The 13,165-nt window shown below is 47.6% G+C and overlaps 1 protein-coding gene across 1 annotated transcript in view; it reads left to right on the top strand.

The window, feature by feature from the left end:
* Window positions 1-13,165, top strand: part of LOC120052969 (dmX-like protein 2) — an 84,926-nt gene that overhangs the window by 30,678 nt on the left and 41,083 nt on the right. The window contains exons 27-35 of the mRNA XM_039000221.1: window positions 477-587; window positions 1,943-2,112; window positions 2,202-2,299; window positions 2,506-2,671; window positions 7,142-7,406; window positions 7,773-7,975; window positions 8,886-9,284; window positions 12,181-12,363; window positions 12,709-13,014. Coding sequence (XP_038856149.1) covers window positions 477-587; window positions 1,943-2,112; window positions 2,202-2,299; window positions 2,506-2,671; window positions 7,142-7,406; window positions 7,773-7,975; window positions 8,886-9,284; window positions 12,181-12,363; window positions 12,709-13,014 — 1,901 coding nt within the window. The remainder of the gene's footprint in view (window positions 1-476; window positions 588-1,942; window positions 2,113-2,201; window positions 2,300-2,505; window positions 2,672-7,141; window positions 7,407-7,772; window positions 7,976-8,885; window positions 9,285-12,180; window positions 12,364-12,708; window positions 13,015-13,165) is intronic.

The following is a 13,165-nucleotide window of genomic DNA, read 5'->3' as shown; positions in this document are numbered from 1 at the left end:
GGAGTCTCCTCCTTCCAAAATGACTTGCCTAGTTAAATATAAAAGGTAAATTTGTAAGTCGCTCTGGATAAGAGCGTCTGCTAAATGACTTAAATGTAAGTTAAGTGATACGGGCCACAAACTGTTCCTTCTCCCTTAAGGGGACCTGACCTGACCTTGACCCCCTTCCTCACTACTCCACCGCTCCACCATTATCAGTAACTACAGTCATGTGATTGCCTCTACTCAGCACCTTCCAAAGCTCCCTGGCTCCTATCCAATATTTCACGTTTAGAAATCCGAAGCCATCAGTATGGATGGGTAGAGGGGGACAGAGAGATCCCTCAACCCTCTCCATCTGGTGTGGAGTCTTAGGAGGAAGCTGCTCTCTCCCAAATGAATGGGAAAGACTGGCACCATCTGATTCCATCTGATCAGTGTGTGTGTGAGTTAATGTGCTACACTAACCCATGTGTTAATAATGTGTTTCTGTCTAGGTGGTGAGGCCCTGGATGAGTGTGGGTTGAGGTACCTGTTAGCCATGCGTCTACACACCTGTCTCCTCACCTCTCTACCCCCACTGTACCGCATGCAGTTGCTGCACCAAGGTATGGTACACACACACACACACACACTCACACTCACACTCACACACACTCCTGCTTCACAATCTGTCTATCTGAGCTGTGATGGACAGGCTCGTAGAGAGTGTCTTATTGGTACATTATACTGAGACATTGATCTAGTATTGGATATGTAGGAGGACTTGCAGTGGATATGTTGTCTCTCTCTGGGCCCTGTTCCTCCCAGGTCCAGATATGTTGTCTCTCTCTGGGCCCTGTTCCCTCCCAGGTCCAGATATGTTGTCTCTCTCTGGGCCCTGTTCCTCCCAGGTCCAGATATGTTGTCTCTCTCTGGGCCCTGTTCCCTCCCAGGTCCAGATATGTTGTCTCTCTCTGGGCCCTGTTCCTTCCCAGGTCCAGATATGTTGTCTCTCTGGGCCCTGTTCCCTCCCAGGTCCAGATATGTTGTCTCTCTGGGCCCTGTTCCCTCCCAGGTCCAGATATGTTGTTGTCTCTCTGGGCCCTGTTCCCTCCCAGGTCCAGATATGTTGTCTCGCTCTGGGCCCTGTTCCCTCCCAGGTCCAGATATGTTGTCTCGCTCTGGGCCCTGTTCCCTCCCAGGTCCAGATATGTTGTCTCTCTGGGCCCTGTTCCCTCCCAGGTCCAGATATGTTGTCTCTATCTGGGCCCTGTTCCTTCCAGGTCCAGATATGTTGTCTCTCTGGGCCCTGTTCCCTCCCAGGTCCAGATATGTTGTCTCTCTCTGGGCCCTGTTCCTCCCAGGTCCAGATATGTTGTCTCTCTGGGCCCTGTTCCTCCCAGGTCCAGATATGTTGTCTCTCTCTGGGCCCTGTTCCCTCCCAGGTCCAGATATGTTGTCTCTCTCTGGGCCCTGTTCCCTCCCAGGTCCAGATATGTTGTCTCTCTCTGGGCCCTGTTCCCTCCCAGGTCCAGATATGTTGTCTCTCTCTGGGCCCTGTTCCCTCCCAGGTCCAGATATGCTGTCTCTCTCTGGGCCCTGTTCCCTCCCAGGTCCAGATATGCTGTCTCTCTCTGGGCCCTGTTCCTCCCAGGTCCAGATATGTTGTCTCTCTGGGCCCTGTTCCTCCCAGGTCCAGATATGTTGTCTCTCTCTGGGCCCTGTTCCCTCCCAGGTCCAGATATGTTGTCTCTCTCTGGGCCCTGTTCCCTCCCAGGTCCAGATATGCTGTCTCTCTCTGGGCCCTGTTCCCTCCCAGGTCCAGATATGTTGTCTCTCTCTGGGCCCTGTTCCCTCCCAGGTCCAGATATGTTGTCTCTCTGGGCCCTGTTCCTCCCAGGTCCAGATATGTTGTCTCTCTCTGGGCCCTGTTCCCTCCCTTTTCTCTCCTCTCTGAACACAGTCACCTGTCTGCCCCCAGGTCTGTCTACGTGTCACTTTGCGTGGGCGTTCCACTCAGAGGCTGAGGAGGAGATGTTGAATATGATCCCGGCCATGCAGAGAGGAGACCCTCAGTGGTCTGAGCTACGGGCTGTAGGGGTGGGCTGGTGGATCCGCAACATCAACACACTACGCAGGATGGTGGAGAAGGTACGGGACGGTGTGGTGTGGCCTGAACTCCTATCATTGATTGATTGATTGGTTGGTCTTCATGGTTTGATTGGTTGATCTGTGTGTAGGTGGGTAAAGCAGCGTTCCAGAGGAACAACGATCCTTTAGATGCGGCTCTGTTCTACCTGGCAACGAAGAAGAAGGCTGTTCTCTGGGGCCTGTTCAGGTAACACCTGGAACACACTTGGACCTCTAGCCTGATCCCAGATCAGTTTGTGTTGTCTCACCTTTTTGTTTAGTTATTCACCTCTCCTGGACTTTTCTTTAAAATCCACATGTTATGTTTTTCTATGTGTCAGAATGCAATTACATGAATCATGTACAGCAGGTAAATAATGCATATTATATTCTCCTCTTCCTCCTCTCCTCTAGGTCTCAGCGTGATGAGAAGATGACAGTGTTCTTTAAGAATAACTTCAGTGAGGACCGTTGGCGTAAAGCAGCTCTGAAGAACGCTTTCTCTCTGCTGGGGAAACAGCGCTTTGAACAGGCTGCTGCCTTCTTCCTGCTGGCTGGCTCCCTGAAAGACGCCGTCGAGGTCCGGAAACACACACACACACACACACACACACAGACACAGACACAGACACAGACACACACACAGACACACAGACACACACACACACAGACACACACACACAGACACACACACAGACACACACACACAGACACACACAGACAGAGAGTCTGTTCCTAGTTTAGACCTACTTCAGCTGCACCTCTATTGTGTCTGTTGTGACATCGTCCTCGCCATGGAAACCTGTCACAGACCAATGTTTATGGAAGTCAACTAGGAGGTGTGTCAATGACGTGAGACTCTACAGCTGTGTGTGTGAATACTCTAGTCTAAACCTGAAAGATAAGGTCATGGAGATGGTTAGCTACGTAAATGTTGGGGTTACTTTACCTTGGGCTGAGGGTGCAACAGAACAGTCTCACTCTCAACATGCTGATAGCAGGACACTGCCTAGAGGGGGAATGGGTTCCTACTGTAAGTGTTTGGGGATAGTTTACCAGACAGTCGGTTCAGAGGGCATCATTGAGAGAACACTAGATCACATGTTCATCATTTGTCTGTCTTAGCCATGAGTCTTACTGTTATGTCAGTTTTAGCAAACAGTCTAAACCTTGAACCTTGATTTGCCGTTGAACAGCGTTTTTAGTCCAGCAGGAGACAGACCCTGAATACATCTATGGTTGTCAGGTTTCTTAGTAAGTCTATGTTATAAACCCTGCACATGCAGAACCTGCTTGATGTGTGGACAGTGCCTGGTGTGGCTTCTCATCTCCTCTACTCTAACTGTTCTCTACTCTAACTGTCCCCTCCTCTAACTGTCCCCTCCTCTAACTGTCCCCTCCTCTAACTGTCCCCTCCTCTAACTGTCCCCTCCTCTAACTGTCCCCTCCTCTAACTGTCCCCTCCTCTAACTGTCCCCTCCTCTAACTGTCCCCTCCTCTGTCACTTACTTACTAGGCCTTTACAGTAGCTTGCGAAAGTATTCACCCCCCTTGGCATTTTTCCTATTTTGTTGTCTTACAACCTGGAATTAAAATAGATTTTGGGGGGGTTGTATCATTTGATTTACACAACGTGCCAACCACTTTGAAGATGACATTTTTTTTTTTATTGTGAAACAAACAAGAAATAAGACCAAAAAACTGAGAACTTGAGCTTGCATAACTATTCACCCCCTCCAAAGTCGATACTTTGTAAAGCCACCTTTTGCAGCAATTACAGCTGCAAGTCTCTTGGGATATGTCTTTGACTAGGCCATTCCAAGACATTTAAATGTTTCCCTTAAACCACTCGAGTGTTGCTTTAGCAGTATGCTTAGGGCCAATGTCCTGCTGGAAGGTGAACCTCTGTCCCAGTCTCTAATCTCTGGAATACTGAAACAGGTTTCCCTCAATAATTTCTATGTATTTAGCGCCATCCAGCATTCCTTCAATTCTGACCAGTTGCCCAGTCCCTGCCGATGAAGAACATCCCCAAAGCATGATGCTGCCACCACCATGCTTCACTGTGGGGATGGTGTTCTCAGGGTGATGAGAGGTGTTTGTGCTGACATAGCATTTTCCTTGATAGCCAAAAAGCTCAATTTTAGTCTCATCTGACCAGAGCACCTTCTTCCATATGTTTGGGGAGTCTCCCACATTCCTTTTGGCGAACATTAAACATGTTTGCTTATTTTTTTCTTTAAGCATTGGCTTTTTTCTGGCCTGGCCACTCTTCCGTTAAGCCCAGCTCTGTGGCGTGTACAGCTTAGGGGTCCTATGGACAGATACTCCAATCTCTGCTGTGGAGCTTTGCAGCTCCTTCGGGGTTATCTTTTGTCTCTTTGTTGCCTCTCTGATTAATGCCCTCCTTGCCTGGTCTGTGAGTTTTGGTGGGCGGCCCTCTCTTGGCAGGTGGTGCCATATTCTTTCCATTTTTTAATAATGGATTTAATGGTGCTCCGTGGGATGCTCAAAGTTTCTGATATTTTTTTATAACCCAACCCTGATCTGTACTTCTCCACAACTTTGTCCCTGACCTGTTTGGAGAGCTCCTTGGTCTTCATGGTGCTGCTTGCTTAGTTGTGTTGCAAGACTCTGGGGCCTTTCTGAACAGGTGTGTGTGTGTATATACACTGCTCAAAAAAATAAAGGGAACACTTAAACAACACAATGTAACTCCAAGTCAATCACACTTCTGTGAAATCAAACTGTCTACTTAGGAAGCAACACTGATTGACAATATATTTCACATGCTGTTGTGCAAATGGAATAGACAAAAGGTGGAAATTATAGGCAATTAGCAAGACACCCCCAATAAAGGAGTGATTCTGCAGGTGGTGACCACAGACCACTTCTCAGTTCCTATGCTTCCTGGCTGATGTTTTGGTCACTTTTGAATGCTGGCGGTGCTCTCACTCTAGTGGTAGCATGAGACGGAGTCTACAACCCACACAAGTGGCTCAGGTAGTGCAGCTCATCCAGGATGGCACATCAATGCGAGCTGTGGCAAGAAGGTTTGCTGTGTCTGTCAGCGTAGTGTCCAGAGCATGGAGGCGCTACCAGGAGACAGGCCAGTACATCAGGAGATGTGGAGGAGGCCGTAGGAGAGCAACAACCCAGCAGCAGGACCGCTACCTCCGCCTTTGAGCAGGAGGAGCACTGCCAGAGCCCTGCAAAATGACCTCCAGCAGGCCACAAATGTGCATGTGTCTGCTCAAACGGTCAGAAACAGACTCCATGAGGGTGGTATGAGGGCCCGACGTCCACAGGTGGGGGTCGTGCTTACAGCCCAACACCGTGCAGGACGTTTGGCATTTGCCAGAGAACACCAAGATTGGCAAATTCGCCACTGGCGCCCTGTGCTCTTCACAGATGAAAGCAGGTTCACACTGAGCACATGAGCACATGTGACAGACGTGACAGAGTCTGGAGACGCCGTGGAGAACGTTCTGCTGCCTGCAACATCCTCCAGCATGACCGGTTTGGCGGTGGGTCAGTCATGGTGTGGGGTGGCATTTCTTTGTGGGGCCGCACAGCCCTCCATGTGCTCGCCAGAGGTAGCCTGACTGCCATTAGGTACCGAGATGAGATACTCAGAGCCCTTGTGAGACCATATCCTGACACATGCACATTTGTGGCCTGCTGGAGGTCATTTTGCAGGGCTCTGGCAGTGCTCCTCCTGCTCAAAGGCAGAGGTAGCGGTCCTGCTGCTGGGTTTTTGCCCTCCTACGGCCTCCTCCACATCTCCTGATGTACTGGCCTGTCTCCTGGTAGCGCCTCCATGCTCTGGACACTACGCTGACAGACACAGCAAACCTTCTTGCCACAGCTCGCATTGATGTGCCATCCTGGATGAGCTGCACTACCTGAGCCACTTGTGTGGGTTGTAGACTCCGTCTCATGCTACCACTAGAGTGAGAGCACCGCCAGCATTCAAAAGTGACCAAAACATCAGCCAGGAAGCATAGGAACTGAGAAGTGTGTGGTCACCACCTGCAGAATCACTCCTTTATTGGGGGTGTCTTGCTAATTGCCTATAATTTCCACCTTTTGTCTATTCCATTTGCACAACAGCATGTGAAATTGATTGTCAATCAGTGTTGCTTCCTAAGTGGACAGTTTGATTTCACAGAAGTGTGATTGACTTGGAGTTACATTGTGTTGTTTAAGTGTTCCCTTTATTTTTTTGAGCAGTGTATATATATATACTGCGATCATGTGACAGATCATGTGACACTTAGATTGCACACAGGTGGACTTTATTTAACTAATTATGTGACTTCTGAAGGTAATTGGTTGCACTAGATCTTATTTAGGGGCTTCATCGCAAAGAGGGTGAAAACATATGCACGCACCACGCACCACTTTTCAGTTTTAATTTTAATTTTATTTTTTGAAACAAGTAATTTTTTTCATTTCACTTGACCAATTTGGACTATTTTGTGTATGTCCATTACATGAAATCCAAATAAAAATCAATTTAAATCCATTTTGTAATGCAACAAAATAGGAATAATGCCAAGGGGTTGAATACTTTTGCAAGGCACTGTATATTCCTTATGGAACACAGGCCAACTTTAACTTTCCTCTACTCTAACTGTACTGTCCTCTTTCTCCTCTCCTCTAACTGTCCTCTACTCTAACAGTGCTCTCCTCTTTCTCCTCTACTCTAACTGTGTTCTACTCTAACTGTGCTGTCCTCTTTCTCCTCTCCTGTAACTGTCCTCTCCTCTAACTGTGCTGTCCTCTTTCTCCTCTACTCTAACTGTGTTCTACTCTAACTGTGCTGTCCTCTTTCTCCTCTCCTGTAACTGTCCTCTCCTCTAACTGTGCTGTCCTCTTTCTCCTCTCCTGTAACTGTCCTCTCCTCTAACTGTGCTGTTCTCTTTCTCCTCTCCTGTAACTGTCCTCTCCTCTAACTGTGCTGTCCTCTTTCTCCTCTCCTGTAACTGTCCTCTCCTCTAACTGTACTGTCCTCTTTCTCCTCTCCTGTAACTGTCCTCTCCTCTAGGTGTGCTTGGAGAAGATGGAAGATATCCAGTTGGCCATGGTAGTAGCCAGGCTGTACGAGGCCGACTATGAGAGCAGTTCCACCTGCCAAGCCATCCTGTATGAGAAGGTTTTGGGCTGCCAGAGGAATGGGTCGGGGTACCACTGCACCAAACTACACCCGGACCCGTTCCTACGCAGCATAGCCTTCTGGATCATGAAGGACTACACCAAGGCCCTGGGCACGCTGCTAGAGTGCATCCCCAAAGAGGATGATGAGAACCCAGGTGATCAGCATGGTGGTAGATCACACCCTCAGAGAGGACAGGGATGTTTCAGCTGAGAGCTGATGCTATATTCTAACTGGATTGATTTGCATTGACCTCTATCTACCTCTTACTTTCTCCCTCCCCTTCTCTCCCCCTCCCTCCCCCTTCTCTCCCCCTCCCTCCCCTCCTCCCTCTCCCTCCCTCTCCCTCCTCCTTCCTCTGTCTCCCTCCTCCCCTCCTCTCTCTCTCTCCCTCCCGTCCTCTCTCCCTCCCTCCCCTCCCCTCCTCTCTCCCTCCCCTCCCCTCCTCTCTCCCTCCCTCCCCCTCCCCTCTCCCTCCCCTCCCCTCTCTCCCTCCTTTTTTCCCTCTCTAACCCCCCCCCAGATGTGATGGTGAAGTCGTGTAACCCGGTGGTATTTAGTTTCTATAACTACCTGAGGACACACCCCCTGATCATCCGCCGCCACTACGCGTCCCCTGAGGGGGCTGTGACATCACTAGGCCTCACCTCGGAGAAGAGCAGCGTCGACGAGATCAACCTCATCGAACGCAAACTCTTCTTCACCACCGCCAACGCACACTTCAAGGTCTTTTGATTTGTTTTAATCAATCATTTAATAACACAATTCAACCGCACGTGGATACAATGCATTTAGAAGCATCGGAGATAACACAAAGTTGACAACTTAAAGGTTCATTGTATTATACCTGTACAGTCGTGGCCAAAAGTTTTGAGAATGACACCTCTGTTTGTATGATGGCAATTTGCATATACTCCAGAATGTTATGAAGAGTGATCAGATGAATTGCAATTAATTGCAAAGTCCCTGGCACGACTGTAGTATAGTACTTATTATAAAGTGTAATGTGGCACGGCATTAAAAACAGTAGTCATTGTATACTAACAGTATTTTAAGATTAGTATCATTTTTATCTCACCTTTAATAAATACAGGATACGTTAATTAATCTAAAAGTAATGTTACTAATAAGGAGATATATTGGGGGTAAGGCCCTGCTATAGACTAGTGTCCTGTCCAGGGGGTGTACTGTACATCAAGCTGCCTCACCATACAGAAACAGGAGATAGACTAGTGTCCTGTCCAGGGGGTGTACTGTACATCAAGCTGCCTCACCATACAGAAACAGGAGATAGACTAGTGTCCTGTCCAGGGGGTGTACTGTACATCAAGCTGCCTCACCATACAGAAACAGGAGATAGACTAGTGCCTGTCCAGGGGGTGTACTGTACATCAAGCTGCCTCACCATACAGAAACAGGAGATAGACTAGTGTCCTGTCCAGGGGGTGTACTGTACATCAAGCTGCTTCACCATACAGAAACAGGAGATAGACTAGTGTCCTGTCCAGGGGGTGTACTGTACATCAAGCTGCCTCACCATACAGAAACAGGAGGCTCCTGCCATGTGAGCCATTTCGGCTCGTGGAAGGCTACTTACTAATGTTACTAATTGGTGTTATTCTGTTTTCTAATAAAGGTGGGCTGTCCAGTGCTTGCCCTGGAGGTGCTCTCTAAGATCCCCAAGGTGACCAAGAAGTCAGTCTCCTCGTCCCCCCTAAGTAAAGGCTCTTCCATGGCCAACGTCAGCTCTAGCCTGCCTCTGGAGAATGGGAACCAGGGGGCCCTAGACTGGGCCTCTCCTGCCCCAGTTAAGGCCAATCCTGCCTGGGGTACAGAGGAGAGCTCAGCCACACTGGACTGGAGCCAGCCTCTGGTCAAAGTGGAGGACGATGGACTGCAGCTGGACTGGGGAGATGATAAGAACGATGATGAAGCTGATGGTGGTCTGACAATGAAGAAGACTGATGTGGAGACCAAAGCTGATGAGGGGTCTGGGGGGGTGAGACCACCTGGGCTGCAGAGAGAGGACTCTCAGGTAGGGCTGGCGACATCATCAATATAACCACTAGTCAATATAACCACTAGTCAGTATAACCACTAGTCAATATAACCACTAGTCAGTATAACCACTCGTCAGTATAACCACTCGTCAATATAACCACTCGTCAGTGTAACCACCCGTCAGTGTAACCACCCGTCAGTGTAACCACCCGTCAGTGTAACCACTAGTCAGTGTAACCACTTGTCAATGTAACCACTAGTCAATGTAACCACTCGTCAGTATAACCACTAGTCAATATAACCACTCGTCAGTGTAACCACTAGTCAATATAACCACTAGTCAATATAACCACTAGTCAGCATAACCACTAGTCAGCATAACCACTAGTCAGTATAACCACGAGTCAGTATAACCACGAGTCAGTATAACCACGAGTCAGTATAACCACGAGTGAGTATAACCACGAGTCAGTATAACCACAACCACTAGTCAATATAACCACGAGTCAGTATAACCACTAGTCAGTATAACCACAACCACTAGTCAGTATAACCACTAGTCAGTATAACCACTAGTCAGTATAACCACTCGTCAGTGTAACCACTAGTCAATGTAACCACTAGTCAGTATAACCACTAGTCAATATAACCACTAGTCAGTATAACCACTCGTCAATATAACCACTCGTCAGTGTAACCACCCGTCAGTGTAACCACCCGTCAGTGTAACCACCCGTCAGTGTAACCACCCGTCAGTGTAACCACCCGTCAGTGTAACCACCCGTCAGTGTAACCACTCGTCAATGTAACCACTCGTCAGTATAACCACTAGTCAATATAACCACTCGTCAGTGTAACCACTCGTCAGTGTAACCACTCGTCAATATAACCACTAGTCAGCATAACCACTAGTCAGCATAACCACTAGTCAATATAACCACGAGTCAGTATAACCACGAGTCAGTATAACCACGAGTCAGTATAACCACAACCACTAGTCAATATAACCACGAGTCAGTATAACCACTAGTCAGTATAACCACAACCACTAGTCAGTATAACCACTAGTCAGTATAACCACTCGTCAGTGTAACCACTAGTCAATGTAACCACTAGTCAGTGTAACCACTAGTCAATGTAACCACTAGTCAGTGTAACCACTAGTCAATGTAACCACTAGTCAATGTAACCACGAGTCAGTGTAACCACGAGTCAGTGTAACCACGAGTCAGTGTAACCACGAGTCAGTGTAACCACGAGTCAGTGTAACCACGAGTCAGTGTAACCACAACCACTAGTCAATATAACCACTAGTCAGTGTAACCACTAGTCAGTATAACCACGAGTCAGTATAACCACGAGTCAGTATAACCACAACCACTAGTCAATATAACCACTAGTCAGTGTAACCACTAGTCAGTGTAACCACTAGTCAGTGTAACCACTAGTCAGTGTAACCACTCGTCAGTGTAACCACTAGTCAGCATAACCACGAGTCAGTATAACCACGAGTCAGTATAACCACGAGTCAGTATAACCACGAGTCAGTATAACCACGAGTCAGTATAACCACGAGTCAGTATAACCACGAGTCAGTATAACCACGAGTCAGTATAACCACGAGTCAGTATAACCACGAGTCAGTATAACCACTAGTCAGTATAACCACGAGTTAATATAACCACTAGTCAGTATAACCACGAGTCAGTATAACCACGAGTCAGTATAACCACGAGTCAGTATAACCACGAGTCAGTATAACCACGAGTCAGTATAACCACGAGTCAGTATAACCACAACCACTAGTCAATATAACCACTAGTCAGTGTAACCACTAGTCAGTGTAACCACTAGTCAGTGTAACCACTCGTCAGTGTAACCACTAGTCAGCATAACCACGAGTCAGTATAACCACGAGTCAGTATAACCACGAGTCAGTATAACCACGAGTCAGTATAACCACGAGTCAGTATAACCACGAGTCAGTATAACCACGAGTCAGTATAACCACGAGTCAGTATAACCACGAGTCAGTATAACCACGAGTCAGTATAACCACGAGTCAGTATAACCACGAGTCAATATAACCACTAGTCAGTATAACCACGAGTCAGTATAACCACGAGTCAGTATAACCACGAGTCAGTATAACCACGAGTCAGTATAACCACGAGTCAGTATAACCACGAGTCAGTATAACCACGAGTCAGTATAACCACAACCACTAGTCAATGTAACCACTAGTCAATGTAACCACTAGTCAGTGTAACCACTAGTCAGTATAACCATTAGTCAGTGTAACCACTAGTCAGTATAACCACTAGTCAGTATAACCACGAGTCAATATAACCACGAGTCAGTATAACCACGAGTCAGTATAACCACTTGTCAGTATAACCACGAGTCAGTGTAACCACGAGTCAGTGTAACCACGAGTCAGTGTAACCACGAGTCAGTGTAACCACTAGTCAGTGTAACCACTAGTCAGTATAACCACGAGTCAATATAACCACTAGTCAGTATAACCACTAGTCAGTATAACCACGAGTTAATATAACCACTAGTCAGTATAACCATTAGTCAGTATAACCACTAGTCAGTATAACCACTAGTCAGTATAACCACTAGTCAGTATAATTGACTGTTGAGATTACTTTAAGAGAAAACCAAGTTGATACATAAGCTTTGTGATAGTGGAAAAAGTAGTGTTGTGTTTTCCTTGTCTGTTAACGTATCATCCAAAAAGATCATTTCATTTTTTTAACACGATAAAGAACTTTCTTGTTTATTGAAAATATCTAATGTATCAGTCTAGTTATTAAAAATGTGATTTTTCTGTAAGAGTATTATATAGGTATGATACTGTTAATATAGAGTGATTATGCCAGTAGTTAAGTGCTAGATATTTCCAGAACCATCTCTGCTCTCAGGGTGAGTCTGAGGTGGACGTGATCGCAGAGCAGCTGAAGTTCCGAGCGTGTCTGAAGATTCTGATGACAGAGCTCAGGACGCTAGCTACGGGCTATGAGGTGGACGGGGGGAAGCTGCGCTTTCAGCTCTACAGCTGGTTAGAGAAGGAGATAGGAGCCATGCACCGTATCTGCAACTACAAGGTACACACACACACATACACACACACACACACACACACACACACACACACACACACACACACACACACACACACACACACACACACACACACACACACTTCATCTGCAACTACAAGGTACACACACACACACACACTTCATCTGCCACTACAAGGTACACACACACACTTCATCTGCAACTACAAGGTACACACACACACACACACACACACACACACACACACACACTTCATCTGCCACTAAAAGGTACACACACACTGCATCTGCAGTATTTCCTGTAACTGTTACTGCTACAGTACCATAACAGCTTCAAGATCAAACCCTCTGTCCTCTTCTCTTCTTCAGGTGGCGGGGAAGGAGGAGAGCCAGGAGCTGGAGAGATGGGAGGATGGAGGAGGAGTAGAGGACGTGTTTGAGGAGTCCCTGGGGGGTGGCGGGGGTACGGAGACGGGGGCGTATGAGCGCCACCAGCTGGGGCGTAGGCGTCTCGCAGCCAAGCAGCTTCATGCTGAGAGGAGGAAGGCGTGGCTAAGGAAGAACCAGGCTCTGCTCCGGGTCTTCCTGTCCTACTGCAGCCTGCACGGCGCCAAGGGAGGGGGGGTCACCTCGGTACGCATGGAGCTCATCTTTCTGCTGCAAGAGAGCCAGCAGGTAGGTGCTGAAGAAACACACACACATGTCAGACATACACTCTCTCTCTGTCTCTCTCTCTCTGTCTTTCTCACTCTGTCTCTGTCTCTCTCACTCTGTCTCTGTCTCTCTCTCGCGCTCTCTCTCTCTCTCACTCTCTCTCTCTGTCTCT

This window comes from Salvelinus namaycush, chromosome 1, assembly GCF_016432855.1.
Source record: "Salvelinus namaycush isolate Seneca chromosome 1, SaNama_1.0, whole genome shotgun sequence".
Lineage (NCBI taxonomy): Eukaryota > Metazoa > Chordata > Actinopteri > Salmoniformes > Salmonidae > Salvelinus > Salvelinus namaycush.
Note: the sequence above shows the minus strand (reverse complement) of the source record. Positions and strands in the feature narration are given on the sequence as shown.